At 43.4% G+C, this 25,736-nt stretch overlaps 2 protein-coding genes across 5 annotated transcripts; one reads left to right on the forward strand and one right to left on the reverse strand.

Annotated features, from left to right (window-relative positions):
* The first annotated feature begins 3,539 nt into the window (after positions 1 to 3,539).
* LOC135917919 (protein FAM50 homolog) lies at positions 3,540 to 8,827 on the forward strand. Of its 2 annotated transcripts, none has more exons than XM_065451542.2 (7): positions 3,540 to 3,697; positions 4,306 to 4,564; positions 4,893 to 5,018; positions 5,574 to 5,861; positions 6,332 to 6,460; positions 7,164 to 7,292; positions 7,982 to 8,827. In XM_065451542.2, exons 2-7 carry the CDS (start codon positions 4,346 to 4,348, stop codon positions 8,198 to 8,200), a joined length of 1,110 nt encoding a protein of 369 aa, XP_065307614.2. In that variant the 5' UTR covers positions 3,540 to 3,697; positions 4,306 to 4,345; the 3' UTR covers positions 8,201 to 8,827. The 2 variants fall into 2 exon arrangements, with proteins under 2 accessions (XP_065307614.2, XP_070382920.1); XM_070526819.1 differs by lacking the exon at positions 3,540 to 3,697 and adding an exon at positions 4,173 to 4,195.
* A 2,705-nt stretch (positions 8,828 to 11,532) lies between these two features.
* On the reverse strand, positions 11,533 to 25,673 carry Uba4 (Ubiquitin-like activating enzyme 4). 3 transcript variants are annotated; one of them, XM_070528004.1, is made up of 12 exons: positions 25,366 to 25,636; positions 25,213 to 25,303; positions 25,027 to 25,119; positions 24,388 to 24,508; positions 22,409 to 22,529; positions 20,668 to 20,902; positions 18,086 to 18,148; positions 17,230 to 17,393; positions 16,250 to 16,297; positions 15,709 to 15,808; positions 14,298 to 14,366; positions 11,533 to 12,846 (listed from the first exon to the last, which is right to left on the reverse strand). In XM_070528004.1, the coding sequence occupies exons 1-12, from the start codon at positions 25,462 to 25,464 to the stop codon at positions 12,698 to 12,700; spliced, it is 1,353 nt and encodes a 450-aa protein (XP_070384105.1). In that variant the 5' UTR covers positions 25,465 to 25,636; the 3' UTR covers positions 11,533 to 12,697. The 3 variants fall into 3 exon arrangements, with proteins under 3 accessions (XP_070384105.1, XP_070384106.1, XP_070384107.1); XM_070528005.1 differs by having other exon boundaries at positions 20,668 to 20,894; positions 22,455 to 22,529; positions 25,366 to 25,623; XM_070528006.1 differs by lacking the exons at positions 11,533 to 12,846; positions 14,298 to 14,366 and having other exon boundaries at positions 15,709 to 15,843; positions 25,366 to 25,673.
* Positions 25,674 to 25,736: the final 63 nt, after the last annotated feature.

A 25,736-nucleotide genomic window follows, 5' to 3' on the forward strand; every position in this document is an offset into this window, starting at 1 on the left:
TTCTGGGACAATCCCTGCTATCGTACGTCATTAGTTTAGTTCTCAAAAGTGACGCAAACTTGCTTATGTCGCTTCATACCAATAGTAGGCCCACAGTCGCCCTATCTCTCTCGTTTATTATGTCAATAACGCGACCGCAGAGATATCTAAATTAAATAAGCAATATATTTTATAACTACTTTTTGTAATCGATTTAAGTTTAGTTATTTTTTTTCTTTTGCACATGCTTTGTGCATTTAGGTTTCTACTTATTTAGCAAGCGGTCTTAGGAGTACGTCAAGATATTGCTTTTGTATGTTTGTTTGGCCTAAATTTTGATTTTTTAACATTTCAACACTTTGCGCCGATTTCGAATGCTTCAGACTTGCTTCGGACAAATCACGGTTATCATGTGTCCAGTTTAATTCACCTTATTTTGGCGCTAGAGGCGCTAGTGACCGCATCATATATATATATATATATATATATATATATATATATATATATATATATATATATATATATATATATATATATATATATATATATATATATATGACATTGGAGTAATAACATTTGTGGTGCTTCAATGCTGCCTATAACTTCCAACACCCGTCCGTACCGGACTAAACCAGGACTAACATGCACTTACTCTGCTAAACCAGTGTTTAAACTATAGTGAACTAGAATACTTTCTAGTGGCGCGACCGGTGGCTGCTGGGGCCAGCTCGGCTGAAGCGAGTTGACACTGACGGCCGCCAGGGGCGCTGCTGCGCCTTTTCCTAGCCTCCGGCGCGCGCGTTGCCAGCACATGGCAATGCGGTGTGTGATTTAGCTCGCTTCGCGCGCGCGCTGTCACGCAGTTAATTTTACTTTGGCGTTCGTATCTTGCTGTTAAGTAGGGATAGCAGTGAGCAGGAACTATGTAGCATTAGTGTCAGGGAATTTAACGAAGTTATGGCGAAAAGAAGAACTGATTCCCACTGTTTTGCGCCAGGCTGCCGCACCGGCTACTCGGGCGCGCCTAAAGCATCGTTGTTTGCCGCACCAAGAGACGACGAGTTGCGAGGGAAGTGGGAGCGGAACATGCGAAGGGACGACAAGAGCCTCACGGAACTATCAGCAGTGTGTGAGCACCATTTTGAAGCCCACCTCATATTGCGCGACTACGTTCACGTAATCGACGGCGTTGAAGTGCGTATACCCAGAGGCAAGCCGTCGTTAGCTCCCGGTGCCATTCCGACGCTGCTGCCTGGGTGTCCAGCCTACCTCTCTGTTGAAACCCCTAAACAGAGGACTGAAAGGAAAAGATCTGCTTGTCAAACAATTCCACCACGAAGCAAGAAGCCGTGTCAGGACGTGAACAGCGCTGACAACGAACATCAAGAGCCGGGAGAGCTGGCTGCTACAGAATCCTCGCCTTTCTCGTTTCAGGCGCTCCGTGGACTCGCTCCTTCGACGAGCTGGTGCCGCTTCGAGGACGAACGTTTCGGGTTAATTTTTGCGACGTCTTCTTTGAAAATGCAAGCAAGGCTTGTGATTACGCATGAGCGAGCTGTGGTTTTCAAGCCTGTCGGAGGCAAAGTTTGTGCTGACATTTATTACCAAGGAGTGATGTGCACAGAAAAAACAGTTGCCTCTGTTGGCGACGCTGCAGCTGTACTGCAGGATGCCGAAGCAACTTCTGTTTGCAAGGGAGCAATGACGGATGATGAATATAGGCAGGTGTTACCGAACTTGACGGTGAAACTTCAGGCAGCAACATGCAGCAACGGACTCTGCGTCTTCAGCATAAAGTCGTCTACTCGTCTGCATTTTTTCACGAAGAGCATTAATCGAGCCAGCGACAGCAAGCGGCAGGCGTCAAAGCACCTTAAATTGAGTAGGTGCTGAACAAGGCAATGGCAGGGAAGTTGTGGATTTTTGCAAACAAGATTTTTTTCTGATCATTTCTGCACTGAAGTCAGTTGTAAATAAAAGCTTCATATGGTGTTCATGTGTACATAGCTGTGACATCAATTTTATAATTATTACTACATCAAAAACAACACCAAAACTCACATCATAGCGGTAAATCGATCATATTTACAAGACCATTGACTTCTCTGAGCCATATATGAGCTCAAAATGCCGCATAAAATTTAGCTTAAACGGTTTACTTCTGAAAGTGTGTGGACAATAAATGGCTGTGAGTACACACACTAAATGGCATTGCTTTCGGGTCTTGATCTTCAAACCACAGCAATGGTCGCGCAAATAATTTGCTCTGTATGTCATGCTGACCGCTTGTCATTCTGCGATGGTGTTTTGCGCCAAAAAATCACTCTGCAAGTCGGAGTTTAGCAGACGACGCGACAGTAGGAATGTTGTATCCTTGCTTAGGTACGTGGTTTTCGGACGCGTTTCAATAATTAACAAGCCTAGTCACTGTAACTGACAGGCGGAGAACAGCAAGAAGTAATAAATGAGCGATTCTTATTAGTAAATGAGATGAAAAACGCAAGATGACAGACGACCTTTTCAAAACTACGCGAATTCTTGTGCCTATGAAAAGTTGCGGTGGCGCCATCTCATGGCGTCAGTTAGAAAACGGCTCGCCTGCGCCTCGCCGCTCGCGCCACTAGAGAGTATTCTAGTTCACTATAGTTTAAACTGGCCGCGGCGTAGTCGTGCTGTCCAGAATCTATATATACAGAACGCGGCTTGGAATACTTCAGACTTGCTTCAAGCAAATGACAGTTATCATATGTCCAGGGTAAATTACCTTATTTTGGCGCCAGGTGTGCTAGTCACCGCACCATACATGTTTATAAGTAAAACTGGAGTGATAACGCTCCTGAAGCTTCAATGCTCCCAGCAACTTTCAACACTCACCCGCACCCGCCTATCCTGCGCTTACTCTGCTAAAGCAGTGTTTAAACGTAGTCTAAACTATGCGCGGCGTTGTCGTGCTGTCCAGAGTCTAGAACGTGGATTCAAATACTTCAAACTTGCTTCAAGCAATTACAGTTATCATATGTCCAGGTCAAATCACCTTCTTCTGGCGCCAGGGGGGCTAGTGACCACACCATGTATGTTTATAACTAAAACTGGAGTAATAGAACTTGTGGCGCTTTAATGCTTCAAAACAACTTACAACACCAACCTGCGCTTACACTACCAGTGTCTAAATTGTGCGCGGCGTAGTGGTGTACATGGTCGTGTAACTTCTATTAGAACGTGGCTTCGAATACTTGCTTCAAGGAAATGACAGTTGGCATATGTTGAAGTCAGATCACCTTATTTTGGCGCCAGGGGCGCTAGTCATTGTACCATACATGTTTATAGATAAAACTGGAGTAATAACATTCGTGGAGCTTCAATGCGAATGGATGGATGGGTGGACTATATCATAGAGTTTCCTACAAAATTTGTGGCTATATATCTAAAACGTGACTTCAAATACTTCATACTTGCTTCAGACAAATCACAGTTATCATATGTCCAGGTCAGATCACCTTATTTTGCCGCTAGGGGTGCTAGTGACCGCACCATGTATGTTTGTAGATAAAACTGGATTAACAACACTCGTGAAGCTTCAATGCTTCCAGTACCAGCCGTTGCCTGTGCTAAACCACTGGCTAAACTGTGCGCAGCGTAACGTCATTACCGGAATAGCGCGACCCGCATTTTGAGTATTTGCTCGCCGTAGACTACGGTCAGTTATTTCCTTCGCTGGGTAAGTACCTCTTACGGTATGGCGTTCCTCAGCTGCCGACTCCTCTGAATACGCGTCAGCGCGCATCAACATTAGTGAATGCGCTTCTAGGCTGATTAATTCCCAGCACGTTGCTCTGGTATGGTGGCATAGCACTGGTCTCATAACCTCTTTATGCTATCTGAATGCATTTCACCATACCCGCTGAGTGAACATGAATTTCACTGCCGGCTCTCTATTGAACTTGCTTTTAATTGATCACGGATGCTGGATTTTATAAAGCGTTGGGTGTTGTATTTATAGTCTAAGTGCTTACGTACCACAGGTGCAGTATTTGAAGTTGGAAATGGCGTTAGCAAGCAAGGTGAATTCGAAATCAATTGCGTAAACGTACGGTAAAGCCGCGGCGGCTTCACCTAACGCGAGGATTTATTGCGTTACCGATTCTTGGCGAGGTGAACGCAGGATTCTTGTCTGTTCCCCCAAGTCATCTTAGGGACAGGAAAGCTTCGCAAAAAGGTGCAGAGAAAAACTACTTTTGACCACTAAATCCACTGATTCTCTGATGGTGCACTCATCGCAGAGAAACATCGCCGATCATTTGGTGCTTGTTCGCCTGATGTTCACAGATACCACAGTTCGTGCTACCACGCAAAACCAGGCAGAGCCATGGCTATGTACAAGGGAGCTGCCAGCGAGGCTGGCCGTGCGATGCATCTCAAGAAGAAGCGCGAGAAAGCGTTGGAAGAATTGGAACTGCGAAAGAAAAGGATTGAAGAAGAGTTGAAGCTGTCCACAATGGAGAACAAGTTCGCTGCACATTATGATGCTGTGGAGCAGCAGCTTAAATCGAGCACAATTGGGCTTGTCACCCTTGATGAAATGAAGGTAAAGTGTACTGCAGTGTTCTTTCTCGACAACATTGGTGTGTCTAAGCTACACTCTGTGCACGAATACGAATCGTTAAAAAATGTATATGCATGCACCATTAGTATTGATTGCACGCATGAGTATGTGGAGTGAAACTGCGTTAGCACAATTTTTAGGGTTCAAAATGCTTTAAGTGTTGCAGACTTGCACTGGTTTATGGGAAGTGATGAGTGGCGATAGTTTATTGGAATGGTTAATTCAAAAGGGCATTACAGTACTGATTAGCAGGAACTTCTTGCGGGCAGTTTAAACAAGTATGCTAATAAGCATCTTGCTTTTCTTTCAGGCTAAGCAAGAGGATGTAGTGAAAGAACGAGAGCGTCAACTAGCACAGCGGCAACAAGAACGCGAGCTTCAGCGACAGCGCGAAATTCAGAAAAAACGAGAACAGCAAGAGAGGCAAAGAAGACAGGCAAGTGCTAAGAAACATTGTTTCTTTCTGAAAATGCTTTATTGGGCTGTTTAAATTTACTTGCCACCAACGTTTTGTCAGTGCAGGGACTTTATCATTATAGTCTTCACTTATGACTGTAAATTAGCATCTACAGGTATGTTGTAGGTAGCATAGCTTATATGAAGAATGCAGATTTGTAACAAACAGTACTGAAACAGCATTAAATTACCGCATTAGTTCCTACAGCAGCCACCAGGGCTCAGCCAAGGACATGGCACTATCCGTGAGAAGTGCAACTATTGTTTGCAATGCACATTTGGCAATAACATGTTTGGTAGCACAAATTAAACACATAGAGACCACTTCCTAGAAATTTCAGCAGTAATGGCTGAACAGTTGTGTCGCATGCTATAAAAACATTCTTGCCTGCTGCCAGCATATGTATTTTGGTATTATTGTCATCTTAGCAAATTCCACCCTTGATGTCTGTGTTGCTCCCTGCTGTGGCAGAGATGCACTGTTGCAGTTGGCCACAAAATGTGTGCCACAGGATTGATTTTGTCTTCCTTCTAGATTGCAGCACTATCATTCAAGCTAGATGAGGAGGAGGAGGAGGAGGAAGAGGAGGATGAAAAAGAAGAGCAGGGGGAAGAGGAAGACAACAACAATAATGACGAAGAAGAAAAGGAAGATTCACTGGAAGCAAAGGAGCAAAATGAACAGGATGAAGAAAAAGATGAACTTGACTACGAACCACCATCAAAACGAAAGTTGGGAAAGAACCCCGATGTGGACACCAGCTTCCTTCCAGACAGGGAACGCGAAGAAGAAGAGAAACGCATCAGGGAAGAGCTTCGCATGGTATGCAGTTCAGAGCATTTGATGTTTCGTGCAGCATAGGGATAACAAAGCATCAACTGGGTTGGTAAGGGAAGAGTTTTGCACCGCACATATTGCAAAGGCATTCGTTGTTGTGTGCAGTATAGGCATAACGACAGGTCAACTGGGGTAGAATCATTATGTTTATTGTATACTAGTATAATGCAGACGATGACAGACTTGTGCAGAAAACAAAACTAGTGTGCAGACGTTCTTGTAAACAGATACTATTAGTATGTGCATGAAATCTATCTTTGCTTAGCTCACATTTCTCACAATTTAGTGATGCAACAAAAACAATGCAAAGCCCTCTTGCTTTGATTCTACTGTTTTGCCGTGTTGCACCAGATAGAATTTTGTGGAAGGGTGGCAAGGCTTAGCAAAGCTTTTATAAGTGTCGACACGAGACCTTGGCACGTTGGAGTTCACAAATGACATTTCATTAATTGCAGGAGTGGGTGCAGAAACAGCAACAACTCAAGAATGAGGACATTGAGATCACCTTCAGTTACTGGGATGGCTCAGGGCATCGAAAAGTGGTGCGCATGAAGAAAGGGAACAGCATCTACCAGTTCTTGCAGGTGCGATTTTGCCTCTCACATTTTGCTGCGTTCGGGTGAATCTGCCTAAATTAGTATTTTAATACTTGGCTAAAGGTACTTTCTTTCTGAACAGTCACATGAACACATAGAGGTTGAAATGTTAAATGCTATATATATATATATATATATATATATATATATATATATATAAAGGCATCATGCAGATATGCAGTTTTATCATCCAACTTCTTGTTTTTTGCAAAGTATGGAAAGGTATTTACTGTTGGAAATGGCCTGCACTTTAAACTGTGGAGCTTTTTGTAACCAAATGCATATTCAGTAACCACAACACATGACCAAGTGGTAAAGCCACTTGGCCAGGATGCATATACCAGTTTATAGCTAGGCATCTATATGCCATATGCTTCCACACTTGACCTCATTAGCTTTGTGCAGCGCAGTAAATGCTATTGGTTGGATTAGCCAACCACAAAAGAGAACTAGAAGGGCCATTCTATTTCCTGTCTCTGATTGACCTCTGTGTGATGCTGACTGAATTGAGGCTTCAAGGAAGGATTAGCAACGCATCACGGGCAAGAAAAGCCCTCCTCCCATCTCTGGAACACACACTCGGCTACCATTACCTGACTCGTGCGAGTCCTAGCATTTGCTGTGCTGCGCAGAGTATGTGACTGGTATTGAAGCATTTTGTAGGCCCATTTGCCACGTTTATCACTTGCAGAAATGCATGGAGCTCCTTCGAAAGGACTTCTATGAGTTGCGGGCAGTTACGGCAGACCAGCTGATGTACGTCAAGGAGGACTTGATCATCCCACACCACTACACATTTTACGACTTCATTGTCACAAAGGTAGGTTGGGTGCAAGTGCACTGGTGTCACCGTAAGCTGGAAGCGAACATCACTTCCTGTAGGAAAGGCCCTTCCATGGTGTGAAAAACAGCAAACAAACAAATCAGATGTTGACATGGTTGAAGCAACTGTTTGAAATGGGTAGAAATACAAATGGATTGCAAAGGAAGCATGACATGCAACATTTGTATTGTGTGTAATCAGTAGCTTTGGAAGTTTTTTCAAGTTCGTTAGTTCCTGTGGGGCTTTACACTCAGCACACCCTCTGCTCTAGTAAAACCGAAAAAGTACCTAGCACATTACATTAAGAAGATGAAGGCTTAGTAGTTTTATTTTAAGTTTATGTCACTCATTCCAGAGTGATAATAAGAAGATAAGGCAAGAAAACTTGCAAACGCTCTTTGACTGCCATTTTTTTACCATGATTGCTTGACTTTGTGACTGAAGGCTTGTCATTTTAATAAAATCTTTAAACTACTTACAGTATGACATAAAGCAGACAGCAAATAGCACGTGTTTGTCGTCTGCTTTATGTCCTGCTGTAAGCGCCGTTTCTTTCATTAAATGAGCACGCATCAAGCAGCCGTAGCCAGCACAGTGTTGAATTGCTGTTTCACACAGGCTTTTCGTGAAGGCACTAGTGCAACGTCGGCATAGTGGCTCACCAAGCGTATGCTTCGTTTGCACAGGCTCGTGGCAAGAGTGGGCCTTTGTTCGCCTATGACGCAAGGGAAGACGTGCGGCTGACCAACGATGCCTCAATTGAGAAGGAAGAGTCGCATGCAGGCAAAGTTCTGCTGCGCTCGTGGTACGAGAGGAACAAGCACATCTTTCCAGCGTCCCGATGGGAACCTTACGACCCCGCTCGCTCGTATGAGCGCTACACAGTGTCCGACAAGAAAAAGTAGCCCAGTGCCACTAACCAGCCTTACACTTTGTGAAAACCTAATCCCTTGTGGAACTGCTCACAGGCGGCAGCCTGAGTGGGGTCCTCAAAAGTTGTGCATTCAGTGGCATGCATGTTTAGGTGCTGGCTGTTGCAGGGTATTAGCATGTTTGTGTGCAAGCGACACAGATACATGGTAAACTTTGCGGTGCCGTTGATGGCATGTCAGCAGGGCTGTGAACAATAGCGTGGCAGCGATGACACTTTGTTCCTTAAGACATGTAAGAGCGCTTCATGCATTACCACTTTACTGGGCTTTTTACACCCTCCAGTGAACAGTTTTGCTTAGTTGTAGTTGTGCCTTCTGTCAACTGTGTTTGCAACTTCTGAATGTTTGGAGAAATTGCAAATCATGAGGGATTGTTGTTAATGGAGTGCTTCTAAGCTCTCTACACATGTGCTGAAATCATTGTAGTTCCGTAAATTAAGGAAGGTAGAGGTAGACCCACACTGTCGGGGGAACATGCTGCATTGAATTTTACTTTTCTGTGTTGTACCATGCACAGTTTGTATGATAACATTTATCATTGCTGTGGCAGTGTTATAAAATCGCACTACTGTAAATAAAAAGGCATCATCACTTTTGTCATTTGTTTTGTGCTTATAGCAGCAAATCAACTGTTCTAGGCACATCAAATATGAATGTCAGAGGAGCCCCTGGCTTCGGTTGTTCCACTTAAGTGATTACCGTACTGAACTGTAAAGAATATCTACTGAACTACAGCTCCTTGCATCAACTACAAAATGCAAGGGCTATTGTTGCATGCAGACACAAGTTCTTTAACTGCGGTGCCTAGTGCAACGAAATTTCCCATTGGCTAAATTGGTTACGAATGCATATTATATACAGTCAAACCTCGATATATCGAACACTTTCTATATCACGTGAAAAATCGCATGCATTTTTAATTTTTTATTTCGAACGGGGCCGGATGTAAAATGGATATATCGAACTCCGCCGCCCCAGACCAAGTGCGCTCTTTTGACAGGAGGCGAGCTTTCCCGCAACACTCTCGAAGATAGCGGCGGCGCGATGGGCGTTCCAGACTAGTAGTCTGCTGCGTACGACAGCTCCCACATCGGTTGCGCCGAGGGCGCCATTTGAACGTAGCGGCGCACACACGCGGCGGCTTGGAGCCAGCCACGGAAGCGGGCGCTCCCCTAGAGACCGGCCGTGAGCCAGCCCGGCCGCCTCAATCACGTGCGCCCGCGCCCCCGCCGTGCGCGCGTGATCGAGGCGGCCGTGGAGCCAGTTGGAGCGCTTTGTCGGTGCTGAGCCACACAGCATGTGCATTGAGGACTTCGTTGGCGGTGACCACAGCACCGGAACAGTGGCGGAGTTAACAGACGTGAGATCGCGGCAGAAGTGACTGCTGAGCGGCCAAACGAAGACGCTGCCGAAGCTGATCCAGCAAGCGCTAATGTTGCCCCGCTCCAACATTCCCGACCCCACTGAGGAACCCGAGCCGGTAGCCCAAAGCTATTCAGAGATACTCAATTACTACAGAGGCATCAGACGAAAATACCCACCCCCTCACAAACAACTAAACAGAGAAGACGCCGTAGCATGGCGACAGCTACAAACGGGAACATTCCCGTGCCTAAACATGCTCAGCAAGATCTACCCCACGCAGTACGAGAGCAAGTGCCCAAGGTGTGGAGACAAACCAACCCTATATCATACCACATGGGCTTGCCAGAAAACAGAAGGGCTAGCCATAATAAAAAACCCGAGTGCGGAACAGTGGGAGAGGATGCTATCCAGCGACACCCTGAAAGTCCAACAAGGACTAGTAAGGCGTGCACGCAGGGCAGCTACCCTCAGCGGAGCCCTGGACTAGGGGAACCGACCCTGGAGAGAAGATGGAAGACTCCATCTGATGCCGCAAAAATCACTGCAAAATAGAGAAAATAAACGTTTTTCATCATCATCATCATCCCGACTGCAACTGAGGCTGTAGCTGCTTTGGCCGTTGTACGCCGCTACTGCGGCGCAATAGAAGGCACTGGACAGTCTCTTGTGGACCGTTCGGACTATGTTGAGGACGCCGTGGTAAAGCACGCGGTTTCCAATATGAAGCAAGCTACGCTGCTTCAGTACTTTCAGCGAACGAAATAAATACTTTGTTTGAAGCTTCATGTGAGTATCTATTGCGCCACGATTGGTTCATTGATTGATTTGTGCTAGTTTTTGACGCGTTTTCTACGTGATTTTATATGTCGAATTCTGGCTATATCGAACTATTTTGCGATCACCGCGCTGTTCGATATATCGAGGTTCGACTGTACTATCGAAGCAATCTTGGCAAAGCTGCAGGGCTGCTAATTGTCAAATTAACAGCCTTTAAACAGAATAAAGACTGGCCAAGATTTTGTAGCCATTCCCTTAAAACAGCATCTAAGGCGATGCGAGAGGCAGGTGGATACGATGCCAATCCCAGCACAGCCTCCAAGATTTTCAGTGCACTACGTGCATTGCCTAATCTATGAAATTGTGCCAAAAAACCATGCCGGTTCTCAACATTCTGGGCTTTGCGTCGTTTCCAGAAAGTGTTAATTGCAGCGTTTCTTTTTTTTTCCCCCAATTTTGGTATAAGAAAAGAACATTTTTGCTTGCTTTTCACGACATCTACTTGTTTTTCAAACTTGAAATTTTGCACGAAGGCTGCTCTAGTACCCCAAAATCTAAAGCTAGGTTTTTTATGCAGTCCGAAACTTAGTTGCAGTTTTTTTTTTAATTGTATAATCTTGGGATGTAGTTGTTCCTACAAGAAAACATGAGGGCAAATTAGCATGGAAAAATATGACAAGTGCTTAAGATGCTGTAGTGCATATCCACTTTATATATATATATATATATATATATATATATATATATATATATATATATATATATATATATATATATATATAATGCATATGCATAAACATAGGGCAAAACATTAAAGCACTACCTGCATCTTTCTGAAAGTCTCTCAGACAATGATTTCAATAATTAATGACCTATGTTAGATTTTTGTATAATTTATGACAGAGCTTAAGAAGGAGGCTATCGTACATCGGAGAACAATGCGAGCAGTCTTCCATTTCATTTGGTATGAGAAGCAAGAAGTACACAAGCAAGCACCACAAGTTTAATGAATTCATTTTAATAAATTCATTTCCTAAATGCCCTAGGACTAGGTGTATTGGAGGGGAAAGTGGTTACATGACTGATATAGCTGCAAGTCCAATTTCCAAAGATGTTGCACGCTATCCTGAGGGATTTGAAGAGTAAATGTTAGCACAACCCAGTGACACTGAAACTTTACCGACTATCAATGTGTCACAATGGTGGTACAGCCGAACATGAAAAGGCAGTGCAGAAATACTGCAAGTAGGTTTCATCGTGGAGCACAGTTCCACCCACACAAGAATGGCGCCTTGCCGACACCTGCTCAACCCTAGGCTACACTTTGTTGACTCTCTGCTGCAGTCAGTTCCTGCTGAGGGATTTGCAATAACTTACGAGATGTGAGGCCGTAATATTATTTAATGGCCATAATCTTGCACCTGCTGCTTGCATGCACAAGAATAGCAAATTTGTCACCTGTGCTCCGACATCAAAGGTGGCTTTCCCACACTAAGAGGCACTGTGTGAGAAAGCCCACCTCGGTGATTTTCTAAAATTTGCTGCGGCTGCCAAAAAACCTCGGATCCGCCACTGTGCTCAATGCCAACGCCAAGCACGAGGTGATGGGGCTGGAAGGCAAAAACGCTGGGGCACAAAAATACCACAACAGGATTGAAATTATTTCGGAGCCTCCCATTACAACACTCGGAGCCTGTGAGTTACTCTGGGCTTTAAAACCTCATAACTTTAACTTAACGCAGGCGTTCTGCAAAAATTAAGAAATTCCACTAACTTTCAGCAGGCAGCATAATATAGACATACGCAGTCTGAGTAGTAATCACCACAATTATAAGACTGTAATAAAATCTAATCAGCCTCTTTGTTATTGTACAGCCAGACTGAAAAGAAAAAGCTTTTAGTACTTAAGCCAGTGTCATGAGAAAGTGCCGCATAACATACAGGGTTAGAGGAAAGGAAGGATAATTGATTTGCTAGGGTGGCTTCATGGATCCTGCATCATAGACACCATAAGTAAGCAACTACAAGCTAGTGGTGTCAAAGCAAGTTGCAATTTGCCTACTCAGCCTTGGTGTGTTTTTTTCGATATTTGAAATGACTTTGAACTGCTCAATTTTGAGTTTATCTGTGAGGAAAGATTATTTTTCACTTGGGCGTTTAACAATTTTATTATTTGTGTTAAATCTAAGCACTCTTTATCACTTTGGTCATAATTCGCATGAAAACAGGATGTTGATTAGATATGACTAACCAGAGTAAATGCCTTGGCCTCTGGGTTAATAGTGTGGTAGTCTAGAAATGAATCATCCTGCAAACATTGCAAAAACTTCAGTATATAGGAAAATCTGGATCCACGGTTCTGGCCCAGGCCTCCAGGCCACCTCGAACATCGCAAACCTTGACCGCTTGGTTCCAAGCTTGTCTCAACTTTTCCACCGCCAGCTGAGAGTCGTTGCCACGGCGACATATTACCACCACTGTGGAAACAGAGCATGATGGTAGTTTGTAATCGACCGCACTAAATAAACCAGAGAGGAGAACGAGCTGGCAATTACATATTACTGTTCCACAAATGCGTAGCACAGTAAAAGTAATATCCAGCACTGCAGTATAGCCAGTTAAAAAACAGTGGATTGGAGTAAGTTAAACTAGCAGTAGTAAACAAATTTTAGATCATAGTTGAAAATGTTCAAGGCAGATCTGCATTCTAGCACTTTGTATGCATTTAAATCGCCATAATATAGGTCTGACAAAAGAGTCATACGAAAAGCAAAATGGAGAAATGCTGCGATTTTGTAGCGTTGCCCTGTCTGATGCTATTAGTTTGTTTCTGTGCCACTGTTATCATCCACCGTTTTTTGGCCGGGTGATCCTACTGGTAAAGCAGGCGGAGTGCCCCTCTCACCCCTGACGGTGCACAACAAGGAATGGCGTTGGCATATAACTGCTACATTATCCCGACTTAGGTTTCTTTGTGGAAATGTTGGCTCCGTGTTGAGGCTTCCTTGTTCGCCCATGTTAGTCACAATACAGGTTGTTAACTGCAACTTAGGGTGGTATGTCTTAGATGGGTCAGACCAGTGGCTCAATGTTGGTAGTCATCTCTAGCAAGTCGCACTATGTTTTGTTGAGTAGGAACTAGACAATTAAGGTTAATCATTTCAATTCCTAAATATTGACTTTATGGCGCAAGAGCTATTGTTGAGCATTGTTGAGCTAAAGTTGTGCATTAAAAACATATTATACCATTGTTTTTATAAAAAGTTAGGTAATGTGTGGCTGTTTGCTTTGGGCTCAGAAGAAAGCCCAGCAAATATCATAAAACGACATCACTAAGTGCTTATGCACGTGTACTGTATCAATGAGAGGAATATATGAGTTAGGTACAATGAAATGACAAAACGATGACAATGGCATTTAGAGTGGATCAGATTACTTGCATCATCCAATTCATTATAAAGCAGAAAGTGTACAAAGCAGCATCTTATAAACAATATGCCACCAATAATATGTGATTGAACTCCATATTTTATCATCATGGCCAGCATAGAGGCTTAATTAAATGAAAACACGTTTGAAGTGGGTACTTCAATCCATGCGTGCAAGTATACAATAATGTCAATTTTTTACATTTTGCACGCTTTCGTCACAGCTGCAAGAAAACACACATGACCAAACTTACTGTAAACTGCATTGCAGAACCTTTCAATAGCACTTGTGTTCCAAAATGAACATCTGTAAATTAGTGCAGTTAGTCCTGGCTAACTAGTTCATTCAGTCTATTACAAAGATACCCTGACTCGCTCAAGACAGCTGCTAACAGTGCACTATTGCTATCACCTTTTATGAGATATCAAAAGCACAGTGCAAGTTGCATGAAACCCGCTGCATGCAGTACCAGTGCCCCCCAAGACAAGACCGCCCTTACCTTCTGTCTTCTGTGCCAGTCTTTTCTCCAATGAATCGAGTTCATTATCCAGCTGCTCAAGGGGAATGTCTAAGTATCATCATAGTTATAGAAAACTGTGGTATCTGCAAAAGGCTAGCATTGACACAACAGCAAATTGATCTTAAATAGCCTATAATTGGCATGATACAATGAATACCACAGCAAATCTGGAATAATTACTTAATGAGACTATTCATTTACTCTTAGACTTTTCTCCTCGTCAAATTCACCATTAAGCCATGCACCACTACAATGAAACAAAAAATTTACTAATGACTATATACCGAGAGAATGATTTAAGATCTGCAAAATTGTGCTACTTCCATCACACCTACTCTCACATCTGCATACACCAAGGAACACCTACCACCAGCAACAAATGAAGACAGCGCAACAATGGCAAACTAAATGTGTAACTAGCAAACTTGTGCATTCCTACCAGAAAAGCTCTACATCAACAAGCACTTTAGAATGCTCAAGGTTATTCTGTCTCAGGCCAGCAGTTAGCGCAAGTTGTGACTACTTCAGCTCGTGCAAATTGTAACACCAGTGCAAGACTGCATAGGTTCAGCATCGCATACTATCATGGACAAAGGAAACGCAAACAGGACAATGCAAAACATAAAAATGCCAATATTCTGCTGATAAAATTCATGAAAGTGCAGTGCATTTTCCCCTAGAAAAAAATGGTGTACGGGTGCACTGAAGTTGCAATCGAGCACGCTTATGTGTTTTATAGCTTAAGTACAAAATTTAGGTTTTGTCATCTGAGCTTTCTCATTCAAGTTCCATTTTTCGAGGATAATACATGAAAGACATAAATGTGAAGGTCACAACATTTAAAATACAACTGCAGCAAAATTCTGCACTGGCAAGAAACATTTGTAGTAACAGTGTCGCTATTAAGTTAAGTCAAGAGAGCACATGTGCTCTCTTGACTTGATTGCGCAGATCAGCGGGTATCATATGCGCTATAGACGTGCTCTGTTGACTAGATCGCCTAGATCTGAGGGTACTTAAGCAGGTAGTTCCTCAAAAAAAAAAACCAGTTCTTAGAAAGCGCTCGTCCTTGTGTTGCCCCTACTCTTCGCCCCTGTTTGTTTGCGCACAAAAAGTTTTAAGATGAATTTGTTCCAACTAGGTCGACTCGCAGTTATGCTTCACATCTGAGTTATCATGTAGCTGCGCAGCAGAATGCCAAGGTGCCCACCATGTGCTACAGGGCAATTCAGGCATTGTTTATAAAAATCTGTAGTTGCTAGCGTTATAGCTTTTCTGTAATTACTTCGATGACATCAACTGTCCATGTTTAACAGATTGATCTCAACTGAGATTTCATTACAATTGGCTTTTGACACAGGTGCACAGGAAGACCATAAAGAAAGGATACTGAGGCTTTTGGGAAGATGGCACATCTCGAACTGGCACTTAGGCCGAACATCCAGCAAAAGACAGCTGGGCTGGTTGGTCAGAAGTCGGTCTCTCAGATCCTGAAGTTGAAGCATCATAAAGTTGCCTTGTGCGTCTAGCCAAACACAAGGAACAAGGGCAACAGTGACATTTAGCATTGGGCAAAACTATGGGGTTATCAATAAACTGCAGCACAATCAGTACACTTGGTATTGACTTTACTCCTAATGCGCCATTCGTTATGGTTCCTACAATGCAATAGCTTTGAGCTGCTACACTACAGAATGTGCACCCATGAAATGAAATCTCTGAACTCGCCTATAATTAGTATATTTCATAGTATGCAACCGTTATGATAACTTTGACCAGTGAAATAGTGCTTCAATGGCTGCCTAGCACCAACTGCTTCACACAACCTGCAACAGGTGGCCCCACTAGCATTGTCAATTACGGAAGCTAACTGCTTTGGTTTATACTAAGTGCAGCTTGTGCACACTGTGACCAACAGAACAAAAATTCACCTGACAGGAAATCCGCAGCTCCTTGGGTAGCACAGAGAGGCCACAGCACTGGAAAGGAAATTGTTAAATTATGTACATCAGAAGCAGTTCTAGCATAACTGCGAGTCAGCCTAGTTGGAGCAGATTCATCTTAAAACTTTTTGTGCGCAAACAAACAGCGACGAAGAATAGGGGCAACACAAGGACGAGCGCTTCCTTGTGCTGCCCCCCTATTCATCGTCCCTGTTTGTTTGCGCACAAAAAGTTTTAAGAAAAAAGCAGTTCTAAGTTCAAAACAGGATTTGGCATGCCATGCAAATTGTAACTCGGATTTTTTTTTTTTTTTTTTGTGTGTGTGTGTGTGTGTGCAGATAATAGTAACCATTTATCCCCACCTGGGCATGTCTGGTGCCCACATCACATCTACTGTAGCTGTATGAATTATGTTTCTGGCTATAAACAGCATAACTACTAAACAAAACTATGCATCTGACACCACTGCTTGAAACAGACCCACAAGTTATGTTTTCTAAAATGAGATGTGTGATTGTCATTGTATTATTTACTAGCATATCATGCTATTTCAAGAAAGACATAACATTCACAATTCGGACATTTGTTTTGCATTTTAGTTTGCTCTCTATGTTTTGCGCAAGCAAGGTTGTCGCCAGTTTTATGGGTCTTTCAAAAGCAAAATGGTGTCCTTGTCTTCTGTTGAGTATTTGTCACGTCCTGAACATTCACTCAAGTTCAAGTGAAGAAATCTTTGACAAACTTCATCAATAAACAGATGAAGGGAATGGCCTGTGAAGTCTGCACCAATTTAATTGCAGCTGCCTTCGCAAAAGCAAACAAGCTATGCAAGTTCAAGAGAGACTTAAAGTGGCACTAAACTCACTCAGGCAACCTGGTGCACTAACAAATGAGCAGAAGCGCCACCTACTACACAACTTCGCTTTCATGGCCAGAAAACGTTGTCCACAAGTTCAGCAAGCAATCACCTTATTAGTTGGTCCTGTCCCACACCAAGCAGTGTAGTCCTGTACAGCAGGAGCCGTCGATGGGTTGGCACAGACAGCACAGTCAGGCAGCTTACCCCGGATTTTCACATGCCGCCACCTTGCATCGGCACCATCAAACAGGAGCAGCTTCCCAGAGCAAACGTCTTCAGTTTTCCATAAGACAAGGGCAACTCTTAGACACCATGATAAACATTAACAACCATTTTTTTTCAACTAGCACCTCAACGCCTGTGCTGCTTTCTGAAATGTCCTTTTTCACTTTCACTGATTTGCTATCATCATGCACTTGATCACTCTCCCTGCCCATAATAATAATAATTGTCATAACATTAGCTACATGGATGAACTGCCTTGCAAGTTCATAATTTTAGGGTTATCACTACAGACTTCATTGGATTAAAGCATCAGAAAACAGCTAATTCTTGTATGGATGCAAAAAAGGCACATGCCCTTGGCTGGCCATTTAGTTTGCACATACTGTAAGGTCACTCTTGACGAAGAGGAAACCACAATTGTACTACGACATACGTCTTTGCTGTCTTCAGTCAATGTACAGCCAATCACCTTCACATTGTCACTGTACATATGAGCTGAAAGTTTCAATGGTTGTGAGCCACATCAATGAAAACCTATGAGAGTTAAACATTTTCTCATTAAAATACAGCTGTTTCTTGCAGAGTATAATGGAGAACACAAACTTATACAGACACACCACACAACAGTGAATGACTGAGTTTGCACAGGAAGCGGCACAGCAATCTCTCATCAGGTGAACGTACAACATGCGAAAGCTAGATAAATAAGCGTATGCACAAATGTTTATTCAACCGCTCACCTCCATAGCCAGTGACGATTTTCACCACTTCGAGTGCCTGCATACAGCCAATGACACCAGGAACTGTTTGGTACAAAGACAGCAGAAAACGTCAAATTAGTTATGCGGAAGCCCGCAAGGTGGAGAAAGCTTCGTTAAAGAAAAAATCGTCACCCACGAGTGTAGCATGAAGCTACACTTGGGTGGATGACAACTTTACCTTTCAAAGAGAGCAGAAAGCATCACCTAAGCAGAAAGGCAAAATACAGGAGGAGGGATATTTTTGCAGTCAGCACCTGCTAACTTCACATCACAACATAACATGGCGCTCATCAGATGCACCTATAAACTAAATTTCTCTAACGTCAAAGAGTTGCAATAATTAAAGAAAAGATCAACAGAATTGAATTACATGAGTTTTATTCCTCACATGTGCACAGAGAGCTATGAGGGATGCTGTCAGCGGAGGATTATTCTTGACTCTCTCTGACTTTTTAAGCTTTATCAGTAAACAATTCCTGTGCTATGAATTACATTCCCGGATGACAGTGGCCTCGGTCACTAGTTTTGGGAGTATGTTTACGTGAGCATCATGCCTGTGCCGAGAGCCTTGTATGTATGTTGCATTTCATACACCACTGCTTCCATATGGAGTAGAGAGCACCTGGTTTTCTACCCTACGTGTTAACCTCCCAGCCTACCTTGTTGCGGCACAACATTATTGCGCCGCTTGTGGTTGGGCATTGATTTTACGAACCCCTACTGTTTTTATATGGGGATGATGGACAGCACCTCGTGCAGCGTTTGGGATGGCAACGAAACCATACAACATATCCTGATATAATGCCCTTGTTTTAACAACGAAAGAGGCACACTTTATGGCGCTTTAAGCACACTGGACGACAGAGCGTTCACTAAAGAAGAAATATTGGGACCATGGCCTCGAGCGTTATCCATGCTTTAGGCCCCAAAAGCACTGCTGCACATTTTGAAGACGACCGAGCTCTGCGACTGCCTTTGTCTGCATCGTGAACATTGCTATGCGGCTGTGTGTGTGTGTGCACGTCACTTGTTCTTCCTTTCTTTCTCCACATGAAGTTGTACACCAGGCGAATAGCCAGCAAGACGTCCCCATGTTTCATCAATTCTTTGACCCATTAAGTGCCATGGAATATTTCGAAAATATTTATTAAAAGTGCATCTTTTTGCAGAAACCTGCATTTACTTTTATTTTTTCTCTTGAGACATGATACCGGGAATGCTACAGAGCTTTTAGTGCTCTTGTTGAAAAACATGAATAAATGATGCACAATGTCTTTTGATATGCGTCATAACTGCGAGGTAATGCAACCTTTGTCATGGCAAATTACTCGTCATTGGCAGTGAATGGGTTAAGTGCCATGCCAGAGTATGACACTCGCCTGGTCGCTGATGCACATCTGTGGACATGCATTAGATAATTTGTGGATGTGAAACATCCATAGATTGGTTCCGCAATCCACTCAGAAGTTGGCTAAACTAAAATTTTGTGTGACAGTTTGTTTCTATATGACAGCTGGCACAACAAAGCTTATTGACTGTCATTGTTGCTTACATCACCGGTTTGTCGACATGGTGAATTGGCACAAAAAGCCTGCACGTTTATTTAACGTTGCAGAAATTTAAGAACTTCTTATGAACTGTGATTAAGAGGATCATGACGTTAATTATGAGGCGTCCTCAGCAAACAGTGATGAATACGAAAAGGCCATGCTGCATTAGGAACACTGTTTATTCTAATTAACATCAAAAATTAGCACAAGTTTAAATTTTTGTATATAATTTTATGTAAAATGTTCAGCAACACATCATCAATAAATACTGTATTTGCAAGTGAATAATGTGACCACGAATAATGCTTGGGGTGACTTTCAGTCCATCAGAAAAAGAAAGAAATATATATTACGATTATAACGTGAAGTGATGCGCTGCAAAGAAACAGGAAACTGCGTAAATGCGGATGCCGGCAAGGTGTTTTGTTCATGGTTACTGTGAACTGCTGTCGCAAAATACACTGCTAACGTCTTTGTCACTGTGAGCGAGAATGACTTCATCCTCCATACTACCAAGATTGTTGTACAGGCCAGCACCTCAGAAGTGCTCACAGCACAATTGAACATGGCAAAGCCATGCTGGATGGTACAAGTTTGAACACGGCTCCGTAAGCAGTAGTGGTCATGGTGGTACCTAATGGTTTAGCTAATTGCAGTTTGAAGTGCCCGAAAAAAAATTAAGAAACAAGAAATGTGTCACATTCGTGTCATGAACCCAAATATAAAGTGAGGTGAGTTCCAAGGCCAGAAACTTCAGAAAGAAACTCACATTATATTCATGCAAATATAGTAGTACTTAAAGTCTGTTAACGTGTTGCTTAGATAGGGATGGAATTTGTTGCACTTGGAAACACCCCTGGCACCAAAGGGTCAAAAACTGTTTCTGTCATGCTGTAGCATTGAAAACATGCTCTCAGCTTATAGAAGAAAAACCTAGCAATGAACATACACAAGCTAAAAAAATCTCAGTGCTCAAAGTATTCAAAAATATTGTGAACACATTGCACTTGCCCATGCCTATGACACCTCCCTCCGAGCAGTTGGTGACGGTGGAGGTGGGCGGTGGCTGTGGAAAGAGACAGCGGTAACAGGGCCCACCACGGTATCCATATACCGTGAGCTGCCCCTCCCAGCGCAGGGCACTGCCTGACACCAGCGGCCGGCCCAGGCACATGCATGCATCATTCACCAGGTACCGAGTGGCTGCATTGTCACTGGCGTCGACCACTACCTGGTACCTGCATAACTATGCTTTTTAGGTCAGCGTGCAGTCTTCATAAACATTACCAACAGCGTGTAAGCACACAGCCCCCAATACTGGCAGCATGATTGACTGACCGAGTGGTTTAAATAAATAAATGCATAAAGAAAATAAAAGTGGCTTTAACCCTGAAGACGGTGTAAGCAATACGGGATATGCGACAATCTGCAAGTGCACTTCCCCCCGAAACTCAATTGACCCACGCAAGATGGCAGACGTCATTCTTGAAGTGGAAATAATGCAGAAGTGCTCGAGCTGGTGCCACTATTCTTCCCACTATCTTTTCCTTGCGTCTCACTGTTTTCAAGTCTATCCTCTGCTCACTGGTGACGCAGTGGGAGATCGGCCATTATGTGTAGGACAAGCTAACAGTAGTGTGGTAGAGCCTAAAGAACCCCCCCCCCCCCCCCTCCCCATACTGCGCCTATTTTAAGTAGCACCAACCCGCTCTCCTGCACTCTTTCTCTTCCTCTTCTCCAACCTATGGAAGCGGCTATGCTGCCATGGTGCTTCCGCCGGCCTCTCCACTGCAGCCAAGGCCATGCCGCTTTCTCTGTGACCATACCACCAGTGGTATGTGCATAAACTGAAGAGTCTTCAGATTAAAAACCCAGAAACTCTCAGGAAACACGAGTGAGTAGGGATATTACTTGCTCATGAGTGCTCTTGGCAAGTGCAGAAATAATGTGGAAGGCCACATATTCCTTTTGGAAGCAGCAGAACTGGAACTAGGCAGCAGCAGTTCCTCAACATATAGTGCTACTTTAAAATGCAGCAGTAGTGTTGACGAACAGGCTTTAGTAAAGCCTACTTTCAGGACTGCGCATACCCCTTATTGTCCAAATTTGGCAACTGATCCTTAAGAAACTTCCTAAATTAAAAAAAGAAAGTAATAGTGAAGGGCAGAGAACTAGGTGAATTGCTGAATCTGTAAAGTTCAAAATTAACTCCTTTTCCTGCTAAAGTGACTCAGAGAGCATGCTATGGGTGAACAAGGAAATCTTCAACCTGGAGCCATCTTTTCAATGAAGGTATTTGTCGAATCTTGTTGCCCTGAACAAGACAAGACCCCTTAATGAGATGCTAGCTCCAGGTGAAGGCTTCCCTTGTTTGCCCACTATCTCTTCCTTTACCTCCAGCTTCCTGTGACTCTGTTGAAAAGGGAATTTGTGACGTGCATATACACACATGCACATCCAAGACGCTTTGTGTAACATACTCAGAGTAGCCGTTGGCTTGCTCTGTTCTGGTGAACTGGCAGCAACTATTGTTTTCAGTGACTTACAATAAATACCCTTTTAGAAAGGCACAAAGGGCCTTGGAAATTTGTTTGTGTTATGAGAAATTTGCCTTATCTTACTAGCTAGCTCGATCAAGTTCACCACAGACAACCACAGCAGGCTTTGGCAAGATGTGAATAACAGACAAGGATCGCTGCACGTGCAGAATATTGCCTTAATATGGTTGTATAGCTGTAGCCATCTACAATACAATCTTTCCTATTCCATTCCACATGATGACCAAGAGACTTTCTGACCTGCCAACGATGTCAAAGACATTGGAGCTGTCAAGAACTGCAGAGTGATGTACGTACTCCGGTTGCGAGTTCAGCCTATGGAAACAAAGCAAGCACGGAATGGAAATTAATGACAGTAGCTGAAAAAACTGTGGCCTTTTATTAGAAGACCAGTTGTTGGGTAAGTTGGTTACAGTCGACACAAGGCATTTTAGTGCAATCAAGGAAACAAAAGGACTGAGACAGAGAAGATGATGAAGACAGTAGACGGGGTGAGTGCCAACTTCAACTGATATATTTCGGAGATGGAATAAAGTAAGAAAACCAAATGCACATGCATGCTGCACCACTGCACACACACGCATTTGGTTGTCTTCTTACCTTATTCCATCTCCGAAATAAATCAGTTGAAGTTGGCACTCACCCTGTCTGCTGTCTTCATCTTCTCCTCCTACCCAATCCCTTTGTTTCCTTGATTGCACTAAGATGCCTTACATTTTCATTAAAGTTTCATGCTTAAATGAAGCAGCAAGACAACGGAAATTACATATGCAGACTGTAGCAATTCAGACTGTTTCATGCTAGCACTCCGAGACATCTTTCTTTTCTAATGGTAAATTTATGGTTTGGCACAGGACCTGCAACACAACAGATATACAGAGTGTCCTGACATAATGATGACAATTTACGAAGTAACGAAAGGCTTTATATGTGAACAGAAGAAACTGCTTGTCGCTAGCAGTTACGTATACTTGTCAACAAAATTTTCTAAACTTACTGACTAAACTTACTGAAAGGTAAGCTACCAAACATCTAAATCAGCCACATAATGAAAGAGGCGTCAATTAAAGAGTTGATGGTGCTCTGCTTGTACCAAGCTAATTTTTCTAAGCTACGTTTTTATAGGCTAATAATTACTCATGTGTAGCATGTGGACACTGTTTTTTTGCTAATTTCTGGAGCTTACACCTTCTTGACACAACAAAAGAAGTTCCTTTCTAGTAAACAATCCCTTTATTCATTTCTTAATGCACTCTACAACTCCAGGATATACAACAATACAGCTTAATAAAGTTGCATAAGTTACCTGTCCAGGCCCTACATTACATACTTTCATGTAGGTCATCCACAATTCAAGACTTGCTGCACCATTTTAAAGCTGACATAGCCCATTCCTAGCAACAAAGTAAGAATTCAAGCAGCTGTGGCAATGTGTAGTATAGTGTCGCCCCCTGTCAGATCTATGTGCCATCGCATATGTATGTTTTGTAGTTGTTGAGCTAGATGGCGCACCCCCCTTCTGTCATGTGACGAGCATTGGACCAATTGGGAGGTGTCATCTGGCATGTGAACCCTTTATTAGCAATAAACGGCCAAGGGTGGCCGAGTCTTCGTTCCGGTTTTCAACGGGAGCAGTTCGCTCCGCGTCTCCTTTACTGCGCCGGCGTTAGCCGGGCGTTCACTGGTCGGGGCCCCCCGCTTGCCTGCCGCTGCCGACACAACACAATGCACATGAGGATCGATCACCACACCTGACGTGACATGAGGCAATGTACTACCACCCTCAGTGTGATTGCAACACTTTTCAAATGATTGTCCATGCATTTTACGATATAGCGACAGCTCACCACCAAGCAAGCCACCTAATGTCAGCAGTGAGCTGATCAAAATTCACTCCAGCTTTGGAAAGATCAAGAAAAACACAAGTGCCTTAAAAACACTCCTCACCAACGGCAGTCTAGTGGGTATAGCATAGTCAGTTCCTAGCAAAAATTACGAATTTAAGCACCCGTGACCATAGTCAATGTACTACCACCCTCAGCATAATTAGAACACTTTTCAAATGACTCTTCAAATGAAAAACACAAGTGCCTTGGAAACATTCCTTATCAACAACAGTCTAGTGGGTACACTGTAGGCAGAAAGGTGCAGTAAAGTATTGTATGAAACTTACTGCCTAAGAGCGAGCACCAAGGAATCTACTTTGGACATGCCCACTTTGGCCTCAGAGTGCAGGATCTGTCGATGGAGGTTGCTTTTTTCTACGGCATCGAAATCTACAATGCCTATTCGTCCTGAAACAACAAACAGTTACATCAAAACAGGTTCTTCTTGATAAACATATGCGATGATTAGAGGAAAGTAGTACCGTGGAAAGTGGCAGGTTTTATGATTAGCACATAATCATTCCTTGGATTGTTTTTTTTTAACAGTTCTTCGCATGGGACACCTCGCATATGTTGTGTCAGCCGTTCACTACATTATAAGCACAATTTAATCTGCCCATGTCATCAGCTCATGTTTAGGCAATACGTAGCAATGACATGTACACGCCACTTTCTGCTTGATACTGCAGCAGAAAGCCTAGCTCTGCAATGCCTACTTCTAAGGTTCACACATCGCGGGTACAACCTTGAATGACGGATGCCATCGTAAACGTTACGACAAGTATTAGCGCATTCTATTGGATGAGGGTCCTCCTTCTGGAAAGGCGAATGATTAGCGTGCGAGGTTCTTTCGCTGCAATTAAAGAAAAATAATTGTGGGGTTTTACGTGCCAAAACTTCTCGCTGCAATTAGGGGTTGTACGTACCAACTCCAGCAGCAGCCAAGTACGCCGCACATGGACATCCCAGGCCACCAGCACCGACTATTAGCACAGACGCCGATTTAAGTGCTTTCTGTCCTGCAAAATATTTAGGCAGAGTTGTTAAAGGTGTACGTCGCTGCACGGTCGGGTCCGGCGTCGCTTATTTAGTCTCGGGAGGGCATCAAATACCTTGAACGCCAAATCCAGGCAGCAACATCTGCCTGCTGTAACGCGACACATCATCCTTTTTCAAAGCTGCGTCAATCACACTTGAAAGAGCCTGCAACGACAAACAGGTTTTTTTTTTATACGAGTGAGCGAAAAATAAGGAAGGAATGTTACCTGTTCGCGCGACAATGCCCGGCGAAGCCTCTCTATTTCTGCGTGTTGTGCCTCCACTTGGGCACGTAGAGAGGCTATCTCCGAGTCGTTCGAGTCCATTTCAGCCGGACTTAGCAAGCTTAGCGGAAAGTAGTGGTAGAAATCTACGCAACAAGGGGGAGAAAGCTGCGAAAGTTTGCCGAAAACCGAGCGCCGCAAAAGCAAACGACCGCCAACCGGAACCGCATCAACCACATGTCGAGCACCCTAGCAACGAATGCAATCAAAAAACGTCACTTCCGTTATAAATAGGCGCCAATATTTAAATTTGTTGAGCAGTGAAGAATACAGAAACAGCGCTGTGCCTGTCTTCTTCACCATCCCGTCCAAGG

Source organism: Dermacentor albipictus, chromosome 10 (assembly GCF_038994185.2).
Source record: "Dermacentor albipictus isolate Rhodes 1998 colony chromosome 10, USDA_Dalb.pri_finalv2, whole genome shotgun sequence".
Taxonomy (NCBI): Eukaryota; Metazoa; Arthropoda; class Arachnida; order Ixodida; family Ixodidae; genus Dermacentor; species Dermacentor albipictus.